The 21,497-nt window shown below is 39.9% G+C and overlaps 1 protein-coding gene across 3 annotated transcripts in view; it reads right to left on the reverse strand.

Moving 5' to 3' along the window:
- LOC138736394 (paxillin-like) overlaps positions 1-20,583 on the reverse strand; it is a 66,631-nt gene extending 46,048 nt beyond the window's left edge. For 2 of the 3 annotated variants that reach the window (XR_011340254.1, XM_069885865.1), the window contains exons 1-3: positions 20,498-20,583; positions 20,030-20,241; positions 857-1,053 (exon numbers count right to left, since the gene is read on the reverse strand). Coding sequence is in view for 2 of the 3 variants with exons in the window: in XM_069885865.1 (XP_069741966.1) it covers positions 857-1,053; positions 20,030-20,207 (375 nt within the window). In the remaining variant the exon portion in view is untranslated. Of the gene's footprint in view, positions 1-856; positions 1,054-12,179; positions 12,277-20,029; positions 20,242-20,497 lie in introns of those variants that run through there. The other variant, XM_069885866.1, reaches the window with a different exon arrangement.
- Between the last annotated feature and the right edge of the window lie 914 nt (positions 20,584-21,497).

Here is a 21,497-nt window from a genome sequence, read left to right on the forward strand (position 1 = left end):
TTCGCTGGTCCATAGAAGAATGAACGGAGTTTTGATAGAGGTATAAAAATCCATGAGCGGTGTAGATATACTGAATGAAAGTAGGCTTCCTCAACTGAGGTTGGATGAGGTACCATCCAACGGGAAAACTTTAAGCAGAACTTTCGATGGAACCTATTCACTCAGGGAGTTGTGTGAGTTTGGGTGTGAGGAATTTGGAGGGATAAAATTGGTTGCAGGTCAGTGGGACTAGGTACCAAAACAATTAGGCTCAGACAGGAAGCCCCGAAGTGTCTGCTTCTGAGCTGCCATATTCTGTAATTCTATTATTATAACTACATCTGTCATTCTGTAAATAATGTATGTCATTTTGTATCCTTTAATAAACATATACCTTATCATTGCTCCATAAATCTCTAAATAGTATTCAAAATTATTGAACCATCGCCTCATTCTTTTCATGAAGGTCATCTGTATACAAGTCTATGCATGTTCATGTGCATATGTGTGTGTGTGTGTGGGGGGGGGGGTAGGGGTAAACATATAGATAAATATACAGACATACAGATAGAAGGAAAACGCAAACACCGATCCCTGTGGATCAACACTGGTGACAAGTCTCTAGCCGAATAATGCCGTTCCACTCTCACCAATTCCTTAAACGCACTTCACTGAAATAAACTCTATCTCCCATTTCTCTTCCCATGTATTCAAATGTAGATATCTTGCTGTCTCTTTGGATTTCCCTTCGCCCTGTCCACATTTTTTCCAATTGCGCCTTCAGAACATTTTCTGCTTTATCTTTTTTTTTGCAGTATAACCAGTTTACCGCTGTTCACCTCCCTTCCCCACGTGATAATAATTAAACGGTTCTCACCTGAACGCGGGAAGTTGATGCAGTTTGATCGACCCCAGAGGGAAGTGGTTTGGGCTCGCCGGTGCTTTCCCCCACTGGTAGTGAAGAGGCTCCCTTCACAAATTCTGTCAGGAAGTCAAACCCGGAGAGAGTGGAGGGATCCATGGCGGTTTCTCCATCTTTCACCGATGAATGTTCCAGTTCAGCCAGTAAGAGATCTGAAAGGCAAGGTGTAGATAAGAACCGCCTCTCCTAAGCAAGAGCGAAAGAGCAGACCCGGTATTTCCGCGCTCCTCCGCCGGATGCAAACACCTGGTCGTCCGTTACTTCGCTCCAGTACAGGATTAAACGGACTCCAGTATGAAGCCAGTGGCAGCTTTTATGACAACGAATGCCAAAGAAACCGACACCATGAAAAGAATTCTACAGTTCCACCTCATCTGTTCCCAATATTGTCCACCCTTACTTTAATCCCACGCCCGCAATGGATAAATACCTGTCCAATCCTCTATCAATATCCCATATGCCCATCGCCCTCTGAGTGAAGAATTGTTCCCTCGTGTCAATTCCAAGTCCTCTCCACTTGATTTTATAGTGTCTTATATCCTCCGGCTCGAGAGGGATGATTGTCACCATTGACGTTTTAACCATATAACAACTATAGCACAGAAACAGGCAATTTTAGCAATTCTGGTCGGCACCGAACTAAGTACTCTCCTGTTGTTCCACCTTTCTGCACCCTGCTCATTACCCTCCATTCCCTTCCCATCCATATACCTGTCCAACATTTCCTTAAATGAGAAAATTGACACTGCCGCCACTACTTCTACCAGAAGCGCATACCACACAGCCACCACTCTCTGAGTAAAGAAGGTCCCCCCATGACTTCTTGTTTCAATCTCTCAATGGAAAAAGCCGATCCACATCAAGTTTATCTATCCCTTTCATAATCTTAAACACCTCTATCAAATCCCCTGTAATGGATAAATATTAGGAGGAATTTGGTAAGATTAGTGGGTTCATACACATTTCAAAACAGGTCTTACTTGCAATACTGAAGAATTCATATTTAGGAACATTGCAGGATCTATGGAAAATGCTATGCACATTTCACAAGTACGTGCAAATTGAAATGACGTCATGAAAAAAATAGACCATTGTCTTGGAGGTGACAAACTGGCTGTTTAAAAGACAACAGCTTGACCAAGAGAAGAGAATTTCTGTGGTTTGCTGAAGAAGGTGGGGGTCTTTGCAAGTGAGAGAGTCACATTGGCTTCCTGGCAGTTGGCAGTTCGAGAGAGAGAGAAGAGAGAGAGAGAGAGAGAGAGAGAGAGAGAGAGAGAAGCCCTCTCAGCTAGTGTGTGTGACACTGTAAGAGACTGAACAGTCACAGCTGAAACAAGCCAGGAAAAGCTGGTGGGAAACAGAAAGTTCCAGAGAGGCAGGTGGCTGGAAGTGCTATCTGTCTGATGTTTCTCTTGGAATAAGCAAAACAGAAAGGAACTCTGTGTTAGCCTGAAAAAAAGAGGTTACCATCTGGAGAACCCTGATGGGGAAAGATTCATCAGCGAGACACTGAGGTGACTAATGGTGGTACCTCAGTTGTGAAAATCCTGGAACAATAAATCTCTTTCTGCAAACCCTACAAGAACCTTCTTGAGTGGTAAACATTTACCTTTCAAGCAGCAAGTCTGGTGAACTTTATACATGTTAAATTATGTGCACAGTATGGTAGTTGCCTGCAACCAGATAACTTGGAAGAAGGAAAAGTGAGATTGAACTGTGAACCAAAGAACTTTTCTTAAATTTACACACACATTACATACACATGCGCTTACAATTAGAAAGGGGTTAATTTGGGTTAGTTAAGTATAGAGATGTTAAAGTTTGATTTTGTTTTCATGTTTAAAGATAATTAAAAACAACTTTTGTTTAAGTAAATACTTGTCTTGGTGAATGTCTATTGCTGCTGGGTTTTGGGGTCCTTTGGGCTCGTAACACCCCTCTCAATTTTCTACACTCCAAAGAATAAAGACCTAATTTGCTCAAACTTTATTTATAATCCAGTTGCTGAAACCCAGGTAACATTTTCATAAATCCACTCTGCACTCTTCCATACTTTGTTGATATCCTGCCTATGATTCAGTGACCAGAACTGCACACAGTACACTAAATTTGGCCTCACCAATGCCTTGAACAGTCTCAACATCACTTCCCAGCTCCTGTATTCTATGCTGTATTTATGTATTTATGAAGACCTGTATGCTAAAAGCCTTCTTCACCACCCTATTCACATGGCACCACTATTCCTAACTATTTCAGCTCCATCGCATTCCTCAATACCCTCTCATATACTATGAATGTCCTGATTATTCCTTCCAAAATGAAGCACTTCACACATCAGCATTAAATTCCATCTGCCATCTTTCAGTCCACTCTTCTAAGCAGTCCAATCTTTGAAAACCTTATTCATTATCCATAATGTCAACTATTTAATATAATCTTGTAGCAGCTACTACGGTGGTTGCTACTAAATAAAGGCAAACACACACAAACGTAGTCAACTCAAGACTGGTTTATTGCAGACACAAAACCATCTTTTATTACCGGCCTGTTTATGAGCTCGTTAGTGAACAGCTGCTGGTCAACAGGGCCAGCAGGTTAAAGGTATGAGCCATTAGCACCCTGCGATTTTAGGCAGGAGCTTCAATTAATCCACTCACTATACTTTGGTGCCCAGCACTGCTAGCCCGCGATGTGTCAAGTAAGTCTGTGAACTGACAGTGGTGGTTTGTGCCCACTACAATATACATATTTATTAACCCAGTTTACCACCCCATCCAAATTATTAACATATTTGACAAACAGCAATGGACCCAATACAGATCCCTGAGGCATACCGTTTGTCACTGGCCTCCAGCCTGAGAAACCATTATCTATAATGACACTCTGGCATCTCCCTTCCTGCCCCTGTTGAATCCATTTGACTATCTCAAAATTAATATGAATGACTGAACCTTCCTAACTAACCATCCATGCGGAACTTAATCAAAGCCCTTACTGAAGTCTACTTAGACAACATCCACTACTCTACCCTCATCAACATTCCTCGTCACCTCGTCAAAAAATTCAATAAGTTTGGTCAAACATGACCTTCCATGCACAAATCCATGTTGAGTGTTCCTGAGCTGACCCTGTCTCTCCAGCTACTTATATATACTATCTCTAAAAATGCTTTCCATTAATTTACCTACCACAGACGTCAAACGTACAGGCTGATAATGGCTAGGCTTGCTCCTCAAACGCTTTTTAAACAAATGAACCAAATGTGCAATACGCCACTGAACTCTACCCATCTCTAATGACATTTGAAAAATGTCTCTGCTATTTTCTCACTAACTTCTTTCAAGGTCCTGTGGAAAATTACGTCGGGACCTTGATACGTACGCACCTTAATATAATCACACAACCATTTACAGCACAGAAACAGACCAGTTTGGTCTTACTAGTCCATGATGAACGCCTTCTCCCACCCAGCCCCACTGACCTGCATTTGGCCCATAACACTCCACACCTCTCCCGTTCATATACCTATCCAACCTTTCCTTGAATATTAACATCGATCTCGCTTCTACCACCCCTGCCAGAAGTTCATTCCATACCCTCTCTACCCTCTGTGTGAAGAAATTCCCCTTCTGTTTCCATTAAACGTTTCCCCTTTTATACTCTTAATCCAAGCCCTCTTGTTTGAATCTCCCTGTCCACATTGGCTCTATCCGTCCCTCTTATAATTTTGAATACCTCAGTCAAATCACGCCTCAACCTTCTATGCTCCAGGGAATAAAGTCCCAGCCTGCTCAATCTTTCCCTGTAACTCAAACATTGAAACCCCAGCTACATTCTCATAAACCTTCTCTGCAATATCTCTCTTCTGTTTATATTTTTCCTGTAATTCGGCAACCAAAATGGACACAATATTCCAAATTTGTCCTCACCATTGCCTTATACAATTTCAACAAAACATCCAAACTCCTGTATTCTATACTCTGATTTATGAAAGCCAATATACTAAATGCCATCTTCACCACCTTATCCACGTGTTATTCTACTTTCAGATTATTATGTACTGTGACTCCTAAATTCCTTTGTTCCACTGCACTGTTCAATTGTCTACCATTTAACGTGTATGTTCTATTTTGATGAGTCCTACCAAAATGTAGCACCTCACATTTATCAGTATTAAACTCCATCTGCCATCTTCCAGCCTTCTATTCTAACTGACCTATATCACCCTGTAAGCTTTAATAATCTTCCTCACTGTCCACAACATTGCCAAACGATGTATCATCTGCAAATTTATTAATCCAATTTACAACTCTATCTTCTAGATCATTAATATATATGACATACAGCAGTACCGATTCTTGAGGCACTCCACTCATCACCGGCTTCTAATTTGACAAACAATTTTCCCCCACTACTTTCTGGCATCTCCCATCCAACCACTGCTGAATCCATTAATATCTAATTATACCACCTTCCTTACTAACCTCTTATGGGGAAGCTCATCAAAAGCCTTACGAAGTCCAAATAGACAACATCCACTGCCCTCCCCTCATCATCCTTTTTAGTAACCTCCTCGAAAAACTCTTATAATTTGTTACACATGATTTACCACATACAAAACCATGCTGACTACTCCGAATCAATCTCCATTTTTCCAAATACTTGTATATACCATCTCTAAGAAAACTTTCCATTAATTTACCCACCACTGACGTCAGACTTACAGGGCTATAATTACCAGATTTACCTTTGGATCCTTTTTTGAACAGCACAACAACATGAGCCACCCTCTAGTCCTCCGGCACTTCCCCCGTGGCGAGTGACATTTTAAATATTTCTGTCAATGCCCTCACTATTTGTTCACTAACCCCCCTTAGGGTCCGAGGGAATATATTGTCAAGACCTAGAGATTAATCCATCTTGATCTTTTCAATATAGCCAACACTAAGTCCTCATTAATCCTTATATTATCCAGCAGCTCTCTACCATATTTCATCACTTAATCTGGCGCAATATTCTTTTCCTTAGTGAAAACGGAAGAAAAATATCGTTTAAAATTTCACCCATCTCTTCTGGCTTCTCAGGGAGCTTACCCTCGATCTTCAAAGGATCCAATATTATCCCTCGCTATTCTTTTACTTTTAATTTAACTGTAGAAACCCATTGGATTTATTTTTACTTTGCCTGCCAAAGCAGCTTCAGGATTCCTTAAATTCCTCAAGCAGTTCATCCATTCCCTGCTGTTTATACCTGTTATTCACATCCTTATTCCTCCGAGTCAGGTTCCCAATATGTTTTGAAACCCCAGGCTCCCTAGAGTTTCTAACTTTTCCTTTAATCCTCACGGGGACATATCAACTCTGTTCTCTCAGAACCTCTCCTTTGAATATCCTCCATTTATCTGCTACATTCTTCCCTGAAAATATCTTCTCCCATTCCTCACTCTCCAAATCTTTTCTCATCCCCTCGAAATTTGTTTTCTTCCAATCCAGAATCTCAACCTTTGCCCCACCTCTATTATTAGCCCAAAGTGTCCCCCAATACAAACCTCTGACCCCTGACCTATCTGGTTCCTTAATAGGAGATCCAATGCTGCCCCCTCCCTCGAGTCAGTTCGTATATGTATTGATAATGAAACATTTCCTGAACACACTGAACAAACTCTACCCCATCCAGCCCCCTTGCTGAATTGGCGCCCCAGTTAATGTTCGAAAAGTTGATATCTTCCACAACTACCATTATATGTTTATTGCACATAAATGCAATCTCCTACAAATTTGCTCCTCTAATTCCCTCAGCCCATTTGGTGGTCTATAATACACTCCCATTAATGTATTGATGCCTCTGCCATTCCTCAATTCTACACAAATAGCTTCCCTGGACGATCCCACCAAACCATCCTGCCACAGCTCTGCTGTAATGTTCTCTCTAATAAGCAATCCAACTCCTTCACCTTTTGTTCCCCCTGTTCTATCATGCCAAAAACAACCGAATCCTGGAATATTTAACTGCCAAACTTGCCCTTCTTGCAACCAAGTTTCACTGATGGCCACAATATCATATTTCCATGTGAACATTCATGCCTTAAACATCCTCCTTATTTACAATGTTCCTTGCATTAAAACATGTGCACTTGAGAGACTGTCCTCCACATACACTCCTTTTTTTAACCAACTACCTCTACCTTCTTCCCTTCATTTATTTTTATGTTCTGCTCCCTCCATTCCTTCCATTCTAGGTGTTCTTTCTCCCTATCCTCCGTACTCTCATTCTGATTCCCACCCCCTGCCAAACTAATTTAAACTTTCCCCAATATGCTTCAAAAGCTACAGTTCTTCCTCTTTCATAATCACTATAGTTTCCATAATTACCTTCTTTGCTTCCTTTACCCGCACAATTCAATTTACTTCCCCTTAGTGCATAACGAAGGAAATAAATTGTTCAAGATCTCTCCCATCACTTTTGGCTCCACACACAGTTGTCAACTCTGATTCTCTAAGAGAAAAATTTTATCCCTCATTCTCCTTTTGTTATTAATATATTTGTATCCCTTGAAAACCATGGTTCTCTCAAACCTTTGACTCGGCCTTTTAATCTAACAGGAACAAAGATTTTGTACCCTAAAATCTCACCTATAAAATACCTAAATTTCTCTACTAAATCCTGCACATAAAACAAACTGTCCAAACCCACTCCTCAAATCTAGCTTTTCCTAACTCGAAAACCTCAACCCAAGGCTCTGACCTATCGCTTTCCATAATTACATTGAAGCTTATGGCACTATAATCACTGGACACGAAGTGCTCCCCAGCACCTACCTCCGTCACCTGATCTATCTCATTCCCCAACAGTAGATCCAACACTGCCCTTTTCTAGTTGGCACCTCTACGTATTCCTGTAAAAACTCTATTATGCTTTTTTTCTATCATCTCCCCTCCATCTTCGTATAGAGCATTTCTCTTCTCTATCGCCTGCCTTTCCACCCTCAAACACCGTCTTCAATGTCCTTCGTGATTTTGCAGACCTCAGGCCCTCTAAACCTCCTGAGTTGCAAGGTAATCTGGCCCATTTTCTAGCCTCTGAAGATACCTCAACAGTCCAAATCCTAACAACTGCTTAAACAACTCTGTACCCATTATCACTGTATAACATCCATTGGCGACCAAACATGCACACGATGTTACAAGTGTGTCCTCAAGAATAACTTCAAAAAGAAAGTGGAAGGTAAAAGAAGGCGAAATGGCACTGCCAAAAAAAGTATAATCTCAGAGTCCCAGAAAGGGAGGATGTCATGGAAGGTTCGTCACCTGTGTCAGTGTGGGTGAAAGCGATAAAAATGAAGGGATGATATTCCGACTTATGTAAACCCATTACAACAAACTAATTCTTCCACCCTGCACACCTATAACAGTTATCTCTACTTATCTTTACTATCTAAGACTATTTTGAATATTCCGATTGGATCACTGTCCACCACATGGCCACATTACTGTAGTAATCATTTGTTTAAAAACATCTCTCATATCTCCCCTAAGGTACTCTGGTATTCGCTACAGTTACCCAAGAAAAGACCGTTGGCTCTGCACCCCATCTAAACCGTTAATAAAATTAAAATCTCAGTAAAGACTGCTGACACCTCTTCAATACTGAAACAGACATGCCCTCGTCGATCTTTAATTACAATTCTCAATTCCCACTCCTCTTTCCCCACACCACTGAAAACAAATTCATAATATATCTATTCAAGCTCTTCCCCCTTGCTGATCCGCATTGTTTCTACCCTGCCCCATTTGTCTTTTTACAAACTTGTTTGCAAAACCTATCTCATTCCTTCTTTTATCTCTCCTTATGTCGTTGTTCCATATACTCTGCAGTCCTGTGCTCGCTAATTGATTCCCTCGGATCTGTCTGCCTGTATTTGATGGTCCCTACCTGTTACTTTCCGATTTTTACTTTGTTATCAAGGTTTGCTTCAGTTTCCATACCTACTGGAATATATTCATCACACTCTTAAATGCCTCCCATATGGCATTCGCGCTTTTACCCTCCAACCCTTTTTCCCTCCGTGATTGTGTCGAATTTGACTGTGCCTCAATTTATGATTCTACCGTCATAAATAATATTAACCTTTTCCAAGATTATCATAAAGTTAATACAATAATGACTGACCTTTTCCTGAGTGGTACTGACACTATGTCATACTGCAGGCAACATGCCTGAAACACCGCACGGCCATACCCCTAATTCAAAATTTTCGGCTTATCTTTGCTTGTATTTTCTCCATAACCCTCTAAAACCTTTTGTCTAAGGCATAATGTATGTACATCAGTCCAAATGTAGCTATTCACCAGCTCCAGGCAATTCCGGCAACGCCCACAGACTGACGGGGAAAAGCTGCCCACAGCTTTCGCTTCAATCTCTCCCCTCCCAGATGCAACTTCTGCCCTTTCCTTCTTTGCACGTTGCACTATAAAAGACAGAGTACATTCCATTTAGCAAAGACGCTCCTGCTTTTATGAACGCCTACTGGATGGCCCATCATACACTTGCATTCAGAGGAATAAAGACCCCGTCTGTCGAAACTCTCCATTTATATTCAAGCACTCCCGAACCCGCAGTGTTTTGTCTATTTATTTATACATTCTTCCGGATATAATGTGCCAAATATGTCTCACCAACGACCTCTCAATAACGAATGGGAAAAAATCACTTTGCTCTCTATGTTATTTGTTTTCAATTTTCGGTTGTCCATTCACTACAAGGTGGCTGAAGAAATGACAATAGTGCCGAAAGATCGGATTCAGTCATATTCCAAATGGACCGTGGCGTAATTCACGCCCAAGTAAACCTGCCATCTTTTGGTTGACGGATATCAGTTTCAGCATTAATTTCATGCCCCTTTCCCTTGTTTGAATTCCAGGTTTGTCTTAGGTTTTACATTTTGGGAACTTTAAAGTGAATGAAGTAAATTTTCGGGGAGGCATTAGACAGGTTTTTGTCAGAGTGGTGGACGTTTTGTACAGAGAGCACTCTGCGAGGTTGGTGGTGGAGGCTGGTGCAGCGCATGTGTGTGCGCGTGTGTATGTACAGAGAAAGAAAGAGAGAGCGAGGGAAAGTGAGAGAGAGAGAGAGAGAGCAATCTGCGGGCTTGGTGGTGGAGGCTGGTGCAGTGCATGTGTGCATGTGTATGTACAGAGAAAGAAAGAGAGAAAGTAAGAGAGAGGGAAAGAGCAATCTGGGGGGTTGTTGCAGTGCATGTGCATGTGTATATATACAGAGAGAAACTGAGAGAGAGAGAGAGAGAGAGAGAGAGAAATTGAGGGAGAGGGAGAGAGAGAGAGTGGGGGGGGGGAGAGAGAGAGAGAATAGATTTTGGAAATATACTGCAAAATTCTGGACATTTTGCCCTGAATCTTGTTGCCACGTACACAAACAACTGCCTAGAAATTATCCGCTGAACAATCCTCCTTGAATTTCACCTTCATCATCACCTTCCATTTCTCCCAGTTAAAATTTTTAATCTAATAGTGTCTTAAAGATTCCACGGTACCTGCCCGCACTACAGTTTCTGACAGCAGAATTACATATCCGACCACTTCTGAATGGAGTGCTTATAACTTCCACCCTCTTTATACTTACTCCCAAGCACCTTTAAACAATGCCCCCTCGTGTAAGTAATTTCCCCTGACAGATTTGACATTGACGACACCATAGATGGGAGACAGACTTTAAAAACAGCATCTGTTCAGCGGGATATATCATTGAGAAACGATGTTACAGCTTTAACCAAAGTCAAGATCGTTAATAGTGATTATTTACTGATTATTCTTCATAATTAGACAAACCTTTTTTTTAATACACAAAGAAAAACAAATGTCGTAATGTAGTGTCGCCAGTTTATTCCATGATGTAATCATATTTCTGTAACAGGTTGTTTGTCTCTCAGTATAGGTATCCCTGTTTGTAGAAGTACATGTCGACGTCGGTAAGCAATGAAGACTATCGCCTACTCTCTCCATTATATAGCATGTGAAATAAATAAAGAGAAATGAGTCTCGACGTCTCCAATCGGTTAATTTTGTTGACGCAATCTTTCTTCATAGACTAGGGGTGGTTAAACAATATGGAAAAAAATGAGATCAGAGAGGGTAGATTACAAGTGGGTTTGAATAGCCGGTATTTCACTCAGAAGGTGTTGGGTATCAAATCGTTTCTTCAGAGGAAGAGTTGGAGAAGGGAGCACTTTCTAAATGCACTAGGACACGTCCATGGGATCACAAAGGGACACCGGTAGAGAAATCCGACATGGGTTCACTCACAGCGGTCAATTAACACACGCACTCCTTTCGGATCGGAGAGTTACAAAAAGAATGCAGGTAATATTTTGCTAGAAACTATGACTCGAGTGCTCAAGGTGTGGAACATATGGCTGCAATACACAAATCTGCTGAATAACTGGTTAACTGCTCATAAAATCTATCTATTAATTGAACAAAATATTTAATTGTTTTATATACTATGTAGTGTATATGCATCGCTTGTAAATATGTGCTCACCATCTATATATGTGTTTTGCATGCTTCATACCGAGGACTCATGAACACTGGGTTGTCCTGTTGTACTTAAACGGATTGATGATATTAATAATAATAAACTTGACCTTGGAAGTTCGTGCAACATAAGGATATCTCTTGTTTCGGGTTTGGGCCCTTCCCAGATTGAAGCAAAGTCAGCCAGGGGCCTGAATAAAAAGATGGGGTAGGGGGAGGGGAGAGCGAACATCTATTAGGCCCCCTGGCCTTTATGAGGCAGTTCACTCACAGTAAAGATCCTCATGGTTCAGCTACGCAGGCTTAACGTGCAGATAGAGTCGGTGCCAAGGAAGGCAAATGCAATGCTCTTGTTCATTTGCAGAGGGAAAGAAACGCAAACATACAACACAGTAGCATAAGCAATATGATCTTAGGCCCTGTCATGTACCAGACCAGCAGCAATATAAATTCACCAAGACAATGGTATATTCAAATCAATAATTGTTATTAATAATAATTAATAATTTTACACTTTTTATTTAACTGTAAATGTAACCCTAACAACCCCACTGTGTGTGTGCGTGTGCGCGTGCGGCAGGTACTAAAATAATTACAGTATCGGTGTGATTGTGAAAATAATCAATTTGTAATTTCAGTCAGTTTTGTGTTAAAACTCAAATTCTTTAAATTGTTGCTCAAAAGTAATTACGGAGCAGTTTCGAGCACTCAGACTTCTCAAAACTCACGAAATATTTGTACAGTTGTTTTCAAAATGTTGTTTCTTCATATGAATGATTTACCTCTCTTGCATGGAGGTTTCAGAACGTGTTTCCTTCCACGATTATTTCACAAACTTAGGTAAGAGTCTGACGAAGTAATCATAATATTGGTTATGATCCAGAAACAAGAATGATCTTGCTTTCTTTTACCCAGAAGTGTCAGTCACGTGGCTATTTAAAAACCACTGCAGCAATGCTCTCTCTCTCTTTTTCTCTCTCTCTCTCTCTCTCACTCACTCTTTGTGCGTCTCTCTCTATTTCTCTATCTCTCTGTCACTCGACCAAGATAAGCAGCAAAGCATCCATTCTTTCTGACGCCACTGCAATTTTGCGTTCCTCCCTCGACACGGAGAATACAAGCAGTTTTTTCCTCTGAGGCATTTCTGACCTCAGATGAAAAATTGTGTAAGATTAATGGTGTCTGCTTGAAGCGTCTTCAATCATATGACATGATGTCACTGCTGATTTTGTTTCATTTCTCCAAAAGAATGAATCATGTAGATGGGCACTTGCTTGTTTGATCAAGTCCTTTCCTGAGTGTCTGAAGTTTCAACTTCTCGAAATGTCAACGAGAAGATTCTTCTGAATTGTCTGCCCAGGTCACAAGCAGGTCACAAGCAGAATGCCTGTGTATATACAATAGCTTCTGAGCACAATTCACTTCTGATTCATAACTTTGAATGAAGAGACATTTTGCTGATAGAAAATCTCTTTTATCAGTTAACATAAATGTGTAATGTGTCTTTGAGTGTATTTGTCTTTCCCTGCTTTCAAACACACAAAATAATTGTGCTATAGAGTACCTAAAGAGTAATATTAATGCAACTCTGTCACATGCCTGCCTAGTTTATGCCAGACTATGATTTTTCCCAGTCTAATTTACCTACAATGGATAACAGCTGTCATTTCCCTTCCTATCCACGTACCAACGCAATTTCTTTCTTCAATGTAAAAATTGAGTCTGTATTCTTCAGTTCATCTGGCAGGAATTCCACTCTCTCACCATTCTCTGCATGAATACTCTTTCCTCAATGTTTTACTCTCATGTTTTACCCTCAACCCAGGTAATTTTTTGTCTCACCCAACCTTAGTGGGAAAAAGAACATACATGTACTCAAGGATTTAGAAGGCATTGCACAGATCGCACTTGTGAGCAATATTGGGCTAATTGTCTCAAGGATATTTTGGCATTATAGATTATATTCAGTTGAATTGAAAGGTCTATCCTATGAGTAGCTTTTGATGACATTGCCTCTGCTAGGTGAGAATCTCATTAAAAACTCTTGAATACTGCAATTAATGGAGAGAGAGAGAGAGTACATGCACAAAATGTAACCCATGATGGTGGCATTTGGATGCAGAGAGCATGGATTCAATTTTAAAAATCCTTCACGATTATCTATAGCCAAAGTATACAAAAATATTAAGAGCAAAAGGATAGTAAGGGAGGAAACTGATCGGTTTGAAGATAAAAGTGGCCAGCCTGGTGTAGAAATCATTATTAACTCATGAAAGGGGCATAGATTCGTGGGATGTAAGGAAAACAAGCAATGAGGTCATGGAACATATACAGATTAAAGAGAAGGAATTGCTTGCTATCTTAAAGCAAGTAATGGTGGATTAATCCCCAGGGCCTCACAAGATTTTCCCTAGTCCAGATATTTCAGGGGCTCTGGCAGAAATATTTAAAATTTCCTCAGCCATGGCTGTGGTGCCAGAGAATTGTAGGGTATTTTACATTATTCCATTGTTTAAAAAAGCTCCATAAGTAACCCTGGAAGTTATAGGACATTGGTGGTTGGTAAATTAATAGAAAATATTCTAAGAGATTGGATATACAATTATTTGTATAGACAGGGACTGAATAGGGCAAATCAGCATGGCTTAGTGATCAATCTTATAGAGTTTTTCAAGGAGGTTACAATGAAACATGATGAAGGAAAGGCTATGGGTGTTGTTTACATGGACTCCAATAAGGCCTTTGACAAGGTCCCATATGGGTGGTTAGTCAGGAAAGTTCAGACGCAAGGTGAAGTAGTGAACTGAATTCAACAATGGCTGGACGGGAGAAGCCAGAGAGAGGTGGTGGAAGTTCATTTCTCAGATTGGAGGCCTGTGACTAGTGGTGTTCATCAGGGATCAGAAGTGGGGCTATTGTTGTTTGCTATCTCTATCGATGATCTGGATGATATTGTGGTAAATTGGATCAGCAAGTTTGCAAATGACACTAAGCTTGGAGGTATTGTAGACAGAGAAGTTTTCATAGCATGCAGATGGATCTGAACCAGCTGGTAAAATGGACTGAAAAATGGTCGATGGAGTGTGATGTAGACATGTGAGGTATTGCATTTTGGAAGGACAAACAAAAAATAATAAATGGTTGTGCACTGAGAAGTGCAGTAGAACATAAGGATCTGGGGGGCACACAAATACATAATTTCCTTAAGTGGCATCACAGGTGTATAGGGTTGTAAAGAATGCTTTTGGCATATCAACATTCATAAATCAAAGTATTGAATACAAGAGTTGGGATGATATGTTAGTGAGGACAAATTTGGAGTATTATGTGCAGCTTTGGTCACCTACCTACAGGAAATAGATCAGTAAGTTGGAAAGAGTCCAAAGAATATTTATGAGAATGTTGCCCAGACTTCAGGAACTGAATTACAGGAAAGGGTTAAACAGGTTATGTCTTTATTCCCTGGATTCCCTGGATTTTAGCAGAATTTGATAGTGGTGTTTAGAATTATGAGGTTAGACAGAGTAAATGTAGATGGGCTTTATTTCCACTGAGGGTAGGTGAGTTACAAACCAGAGGAAATAGGTCAAGAGTGAAATTGAAAGGGCACATAGAGCTACAAAAATGCATGTTTTGTATTGATAAAGTTCTTACGATATCAGGATATAGAAAAGATATTGAATGTAACAGCGGAAGGAACAAAAGAAAGCGGTTGCCTGCTTGAATTTAAAGGAAGAAGAGAATGGCTTCATCTGGATATAAGTGCAACATTACTGAAGCAAATACTTCATTACTGAAGAGAATGTAATCCAGTTAAAGCTTCCCTCTGGCAGAAATGGTATAGATTCAAATTGCGCCATTTAGCAACTTTAAGAATTATTTTGCCAAATAATGACAGATATTTTTTCAGACTTTAAGTTTGCAGAACAATTTGAAGAAACATTTCCAAATTTTAGACCGCAAGATAATGCTGTGTACTTTTTTTTTCTTTTTATATTCAAATACTACTCTTGTATACAATTTTTAAAAATTACTTTATGGTGAATAGCCCGGGTTGGGGTGGGGGAAGCATAGTGAGGGATTGATTTATATCGCACCATGCATACTTTTGTGCCTATAACCACAACCCATACAATGGACCGGAATAGTGTTGGGTACTAAATTAACAACTCTGGAAGGGGGCGGGGGCGGGTAGGGTTGTTAATTATGATGTTTGTTATGTACGCTTCATGATATATGCTTTAAATATATCATTTTCCTTTCTTTTCTGCTTGGACTGTTGGAAGGTGCATGCCCCTACATGGAGGATGCATATTTAGCAATATATTGGAGGAGGTGATCAGAAGAACGTGTGGAGGTTGTGAAATACCTCTGTAGATATGAATAACGTAGTTGGCTAAATGGGATGGTGAAGGGGGTGGGAGGGAGGGAGGGAGGGAGGGAGGGAGGGAGGGAGGGAGAGAGAGAGAGAGAGAGGGAGAGAGAGAGAGAGAGAGAGAGAGAGAGAGAGAGAATTGTTATATAATATTGAAAGAACATGAAACATTTTAAAAGGGACTGGGTAGGGCAGGTCTTTTTATTTATTAAAAAAGCAAGAAGAGCGGGTTTTTTGATGCAAAGAACCTTGAAATTACAGGATGTGGTAATAAATCCTGCAGGTGGGCACGATGCCATGCACTGTCAAATATACCAAGAATACTGGACCCCTACGAATTTAAATGCACAAAATATTGATGATGAGCTATTTATGCAAGAAACATTTCTTAAATTAGCAAATGTTTATGAGAATATTTTAGTCAGAGAAGATTTCAATTTTTTGTTGATGCAGTTTTAGATAGATCAACGAGAGCAGTAATGAGGACAAATCAGTGGAAGTCACTTTGGTATTGATGAGAGACCTAAATTTAGAGGACAGCTGGAGAAGAATTCATCCATTTGTCAAGATCTAGTAGACAAGGATGTCTACTATCTCTGGCTCTATTCATTTTAGCTATAGAACCTCTTGCAGAAGTAATTTGTCACGATCAGGATATTAAGGGATTTACGGTTAACAGGGGAATATAAAATTTATTTATTTGCTGATGATGTGTTAATATATTTGATAGAACTAGCAAACACTTGCATACATTTCACTCAAAACTGGAAGTTGATGGAAAAGTTTGGGTTATAAAATATAAGAGTGAAATTATGCATCTTACAGGAAGAAACTATATTCATTGTCAAAGAGATACCCTATTTAATTGGCCAGAAAATTAGATAAAATACTTTGGAATACATATGAATAATAACGTTAAAAATGCTACAAATTTAATTACTTACCTTTAACCAAAAAGATTGAAGATTTAAACAGATGCACAGCCTTATCTATAACACTAGTGGGAAAAGTGAATTGTATTAAAATGAAAATATTTCCAAGAGTACAATATCTCTTTCAATTACTGCCCATACCATTATATCAGAGGTTATTTCAAGAGTTGAATAAATATGTAAGAACATTACTTTGGGAAGGTAAAATGTCAAGAGTCTCCATAGAAAAACTAACAGAAGTATGAATTGGGAGGCTTACTACTCCCTAGTTTTAAAATTTATTATCGAGAGGCTTAAATGAGATTTCTTACTTTCTTTATTTGTGCAAGGAGATAAACCTGCACGAGTGAAAACAGAACTGGATAAAATAGAAGAGATAATGGCAGAGAACTTTATATATAAATGGGATGTGAAATTACTAAAGGGTGAGAGAGAAACCCCTTTGGTAAAATACTCATTTAAAAAAGTGATATTTGAACGGGGAGTGGGGAATTACCTCCCTAAACTCGCCTGACTCATAATACAATGGGCAGTCAATTTTTTTCTTTTGAAATTTGGAAAGGAATCAGATATATTGAAGGTTGTTATGAGTGGAGACAATTGCTGTCATTTGAACAATTAAAAATAAATACAATTGTTAACAACACAATCTGTTATTTTCTAATAAAAACATATCTAAAGGATAAATTGGGCCCAACAAAGTTTTTACCAAATTGTGGTGATGTGGAGACTCTGGTTCGAAAGGGAAAAACAAATGGGAAATGTTTAGGGGAACGATGGGGCACTTCTTCAAACAGAGAGTGGTGGGATATGGAGCGAGCTTCCAGCTGAAGTGGTAAATGTGAGCTCAATTGTAACATTTAAAACAAATTTTGATAAGCGCATGGATGGGAGAGGTATGGAGGGCTAAGGGCTGAATGCACGTCAGTGGCACTAGGAATAAATGGTTCAGCACAGACTAGAGTGGTCGAGGTGACCTGTTTCTCTGCTATAATTGTTCTGTTTCTATGGTTCTACATAATAGGAAATACTCGCGGGCTTTGGAAAAAGTGAGGTGGAGGGTTACCAGTATGCTACCTGGTTTAGAGGATTTGGGTGCCAGGCAGAGTATGGAAAAAGCAGGAAATTTCTTAGAGCAGATTACAGGAATTAAATTTCTACAAAACGCAGAATTATTTTCACCTAAATTGTCACTATCTAAATATCAAAGAACATTTGTTAAAATTGCACTGGCAGTGGCTAGAAAAGGTATAAAAAGATTCAACGAGGTATGGCACGTTGGAATAACATAAGAAATAAGTATGATATGTTTTTACAAGTTTGGCGTTTATATTTACGATTTTTTCCGATTTAATTCTTTAATCGTGTTCTGCCTCACCCCCGAGACCTGTTCCAAAGAAAATTAAATATACATCATTTATGATCCGTGAATTGGGCAGCACTTGCACCAATCCAGTCTGCTTCCTTTTCCTTCTTTTTATCATTTTCTCCATTTATTGGTTTTTTTCTTCATAACTACTCTTTTCTTTGACCTTTTTCTCTTGGATGGGTGGGGGTTTTAGGGTTGAGAGAACCATCATCGAGTAAATATTTGATTTACACTTGTATTTTTTAATTGTTTCATTGACTGCATGCATGTTAAAAAATTTTGAATAAAATATTTTTTAAAATAAGCAATGCTTTCCATCACAGGGAGCATCCTTATTAATCACCTCAGTATCTTATCTGTCGCATCTATATCCTTCCTGTGATGAGCTTGCCAAATCTGAACAGAATATATTCTTCTGAAAAGTGAAACACGCCCTGCCACAGGGACGTCGAACTCACAGACTCGAGGGATATTCGCATTCATCTAAAGGCATTCGAAATCCCCCGAAATGATTATCAATCCAATTAGCGTCTGTAGGCGATTGATAATCACAATGGAAAGGGTCGAAAGGCCTGCTTCTGTGCCGGAGAGATCTGTGCGGCCACGAGTAGGCGTGGACAAGACCATTCACAGGATTGATCGGTTGAGGGAAGTCTGTAGGTAGTGGATTGCTCATCGGCAAACTCTGTTTCTCAGTAGGTTTCAGCTCCACACCAGCATCTCTCTCTCTCCCTCTCACCTCCATCTTGCTCATGCGAATAAATGTCCCAACCATACGAGTTTAGCGCATAGCACTCCCAACCCACATTTTACAAGTACACCTCAATTTAGATTAAGTATAACAATAGTTTGTGTGTGTGTGTGTCCATATGATCTGTCCAACTGTGCATTTGTGTTTTCTTATGTCTGTATCGTTGTCTGTTTTTCCACGTGTGATAGAATAAAAATGGAAATAATGCACTGAATCGAGACACCTGTACAAACTCAAACACGCACATGCAGTCATACAACCATACACATATTGCACATGCATTTTCCTACTCACATATTAAAAATATCCTCAAATATAGCACAGAAAGCTCCGCACACATGCAATCACATATACCTACCCTCAGACACAAGCGCGCACACACACATACACAAAACCAGGTGGCACTCTAGATATGAGAGTGTGCTGAAAGGAAGAGAAACGTTGCAAACCACCACAGTCTGTTCCATCCGGAACGACCGGTGATCTATCAACCAACCAACTCACTTCTTGAGAAATGCAGAACTGCTTCGTCATCGCGGGAAGTGATCTGCCCACAGAAATAGAACCCACAATGATAAGCAGTTTGCTTTATTTCTTCTTTCTTATGATTTTGGTAGTGTGTGGAGGGGGGGGGGGGGTGTCCAGTCTTAAAATTGCGATCCGCTCCAACAATATGCACTATTGTGTCAGGTTAACGATCGGTTCGCCTTGACTCTGTCACGAATCCTCTGGTGTTTTAAGTTGCGTCTGAGCCAGATCTTCGAAATTTCAGCCGTGAGCGCTCAGACCACAGTCATTTGCACATCCGTCCCTGCAAAATTGCTCTCAACACTGAAATCGCGAACAGAAGCGGCTGCTTCGTTCGGTAATTATTTTATAAGTGCACGCATTGAACCCCTTTATTTCACAATAAAGCAAAGACAGATTGGTGGGGTTTTAAAGCATCATCTGATGTCCCGCAGAAAAAACATTGCTTGCGTTTGTTTACTCGTGCTTGTTCTCCGTGTTACTCTGGACGAAATGCAAACACATATTCTCAGTAAACTTCGAGACCGAATTTCTGTACATTCTTGCTCCCCGATCCTGCGGAGAATCGACGCAGCCAGTGCTGCCAAAAAATACGATAATCGTTGGCACCCTCATCAACTTACCAAGTTCGTCCATCTCAGTCGACCCCGTCGAGCGATTCTCGAAAAGTCGCCGTCTCTGAATCTCTGAAGGGATTCTGCTCCTTCTTCGCTGCTCGACGGTGATTGGACGCCTGCCTCGCAGTCGGATTGAGTTCCGGACCCGACGTCTTGCCACGCACCAATGAACGAGCGAACACATCGCCCTCCTTTCAACACCAAGTTTAAGGTTATTGCTGCATGCAGGAAGATACAGTAACAAAGTTTGTTTCGCGAAGACCATTTAAATACCTGGAGCATAATAACACAAGGACACATCGCAGATTTGCAGGGTTACACAGAAAAAAAAAGAAAATAGTAACGATTTCACTGAGCAGAATTTTACGTTCTTCGAAATTGCTTGATCCAGTAAAATAAACAACAATGCATTAAATGACTCTGTATAAAGAAAGAATAATATAATATAGAGTTAACAAAAAAAATCACAGTTACATTTGTACAAAAAGTCAAGATAAGCTGCGGCGTTTGACTGTAGCAGCCAATAATTTTCTGTTGCCGCCGTAGTTCATGGTGATGGTTCCAAGGGGAAGTTGAAATGCGTCATAGTCGTCGGAATAAAAACTTCTCTGTAACCCCGTTCTTCTCGATGGCAGACGTAGAAGAAGTTGTGACCAGGGCGATTGCGCATTTTATGTCGTGGCTGCTCGGGGTGGGGTGTTAAAATTAAATTTGCTGGGAATGGAAACCAGGGCTGGATGTTATCACTACAAACAAATCTAGGAATAGAACGGTTGTGCGGGGTGGGAATAATGTTCTGTGGTGTAACTATTTCAATACAAGAAGAGTTGTAAGGAAGGCCGAGAGCGCGGATTGACAGGTTGAAACATGATATCCTGCCGAGAAGTGAAACTGGACTGCAGGAGAGGCAGGACTGGCAGTTCAATGTCCAGAGTTCTGTTGTTTCAGTCGTGATAGAACTAGACGAACGAAAGAGGCAGGGTGGCATTTTTGAAATAAAAATCACATATGCATTAAAACACAAACATAAATTTCTTATTCGAAAATATTGAACAAAAATACATAGTATTTAAAAAAAAATCCCCATTCCATCTTCCCCCACTCCCAACAACCCAATAGAAAATGGAAGAATGTAAACATCTGGATAGTATTTATCAAAACTTAATAAAATTTTCAAATAAAATCCAACATAACTAAATTTTAGAAGTCAGAAGGATTAAGTTGGGCGATTACAACTTAATTCCTACAATTTGTAAATTTGATTCCCAAATTTTTCAAATAATTCCAAGTTGTTATGTAAATTATATGTATTTTTTTCAAGTGGTATACAACTACCCATTTCAGTATACCATCTACCCACTCCAAAATGCACATCTGACTTCGATGTTACTGCTCGGGCTATTTTAACAAACTCTTTTTAATATTTATTTTAATTTAAATGTCAGCTCTGTGTCAAAAATATTTCCAAGTTTTA

This window comes from Narcine bancroftii, chromosome 6, assembly GCF_036971445.1.
Source record: "Narcine bancroftii isolate sNarBan1 chromosome 6, sNarBan1.hap1, whole genome shotgun sequence".
NCBI lineage: Eukaryota > Metazoa > Chordata > Chondrichthyes > Torpediniformes > Narcinidae > Narcine > Narcine bancroftii.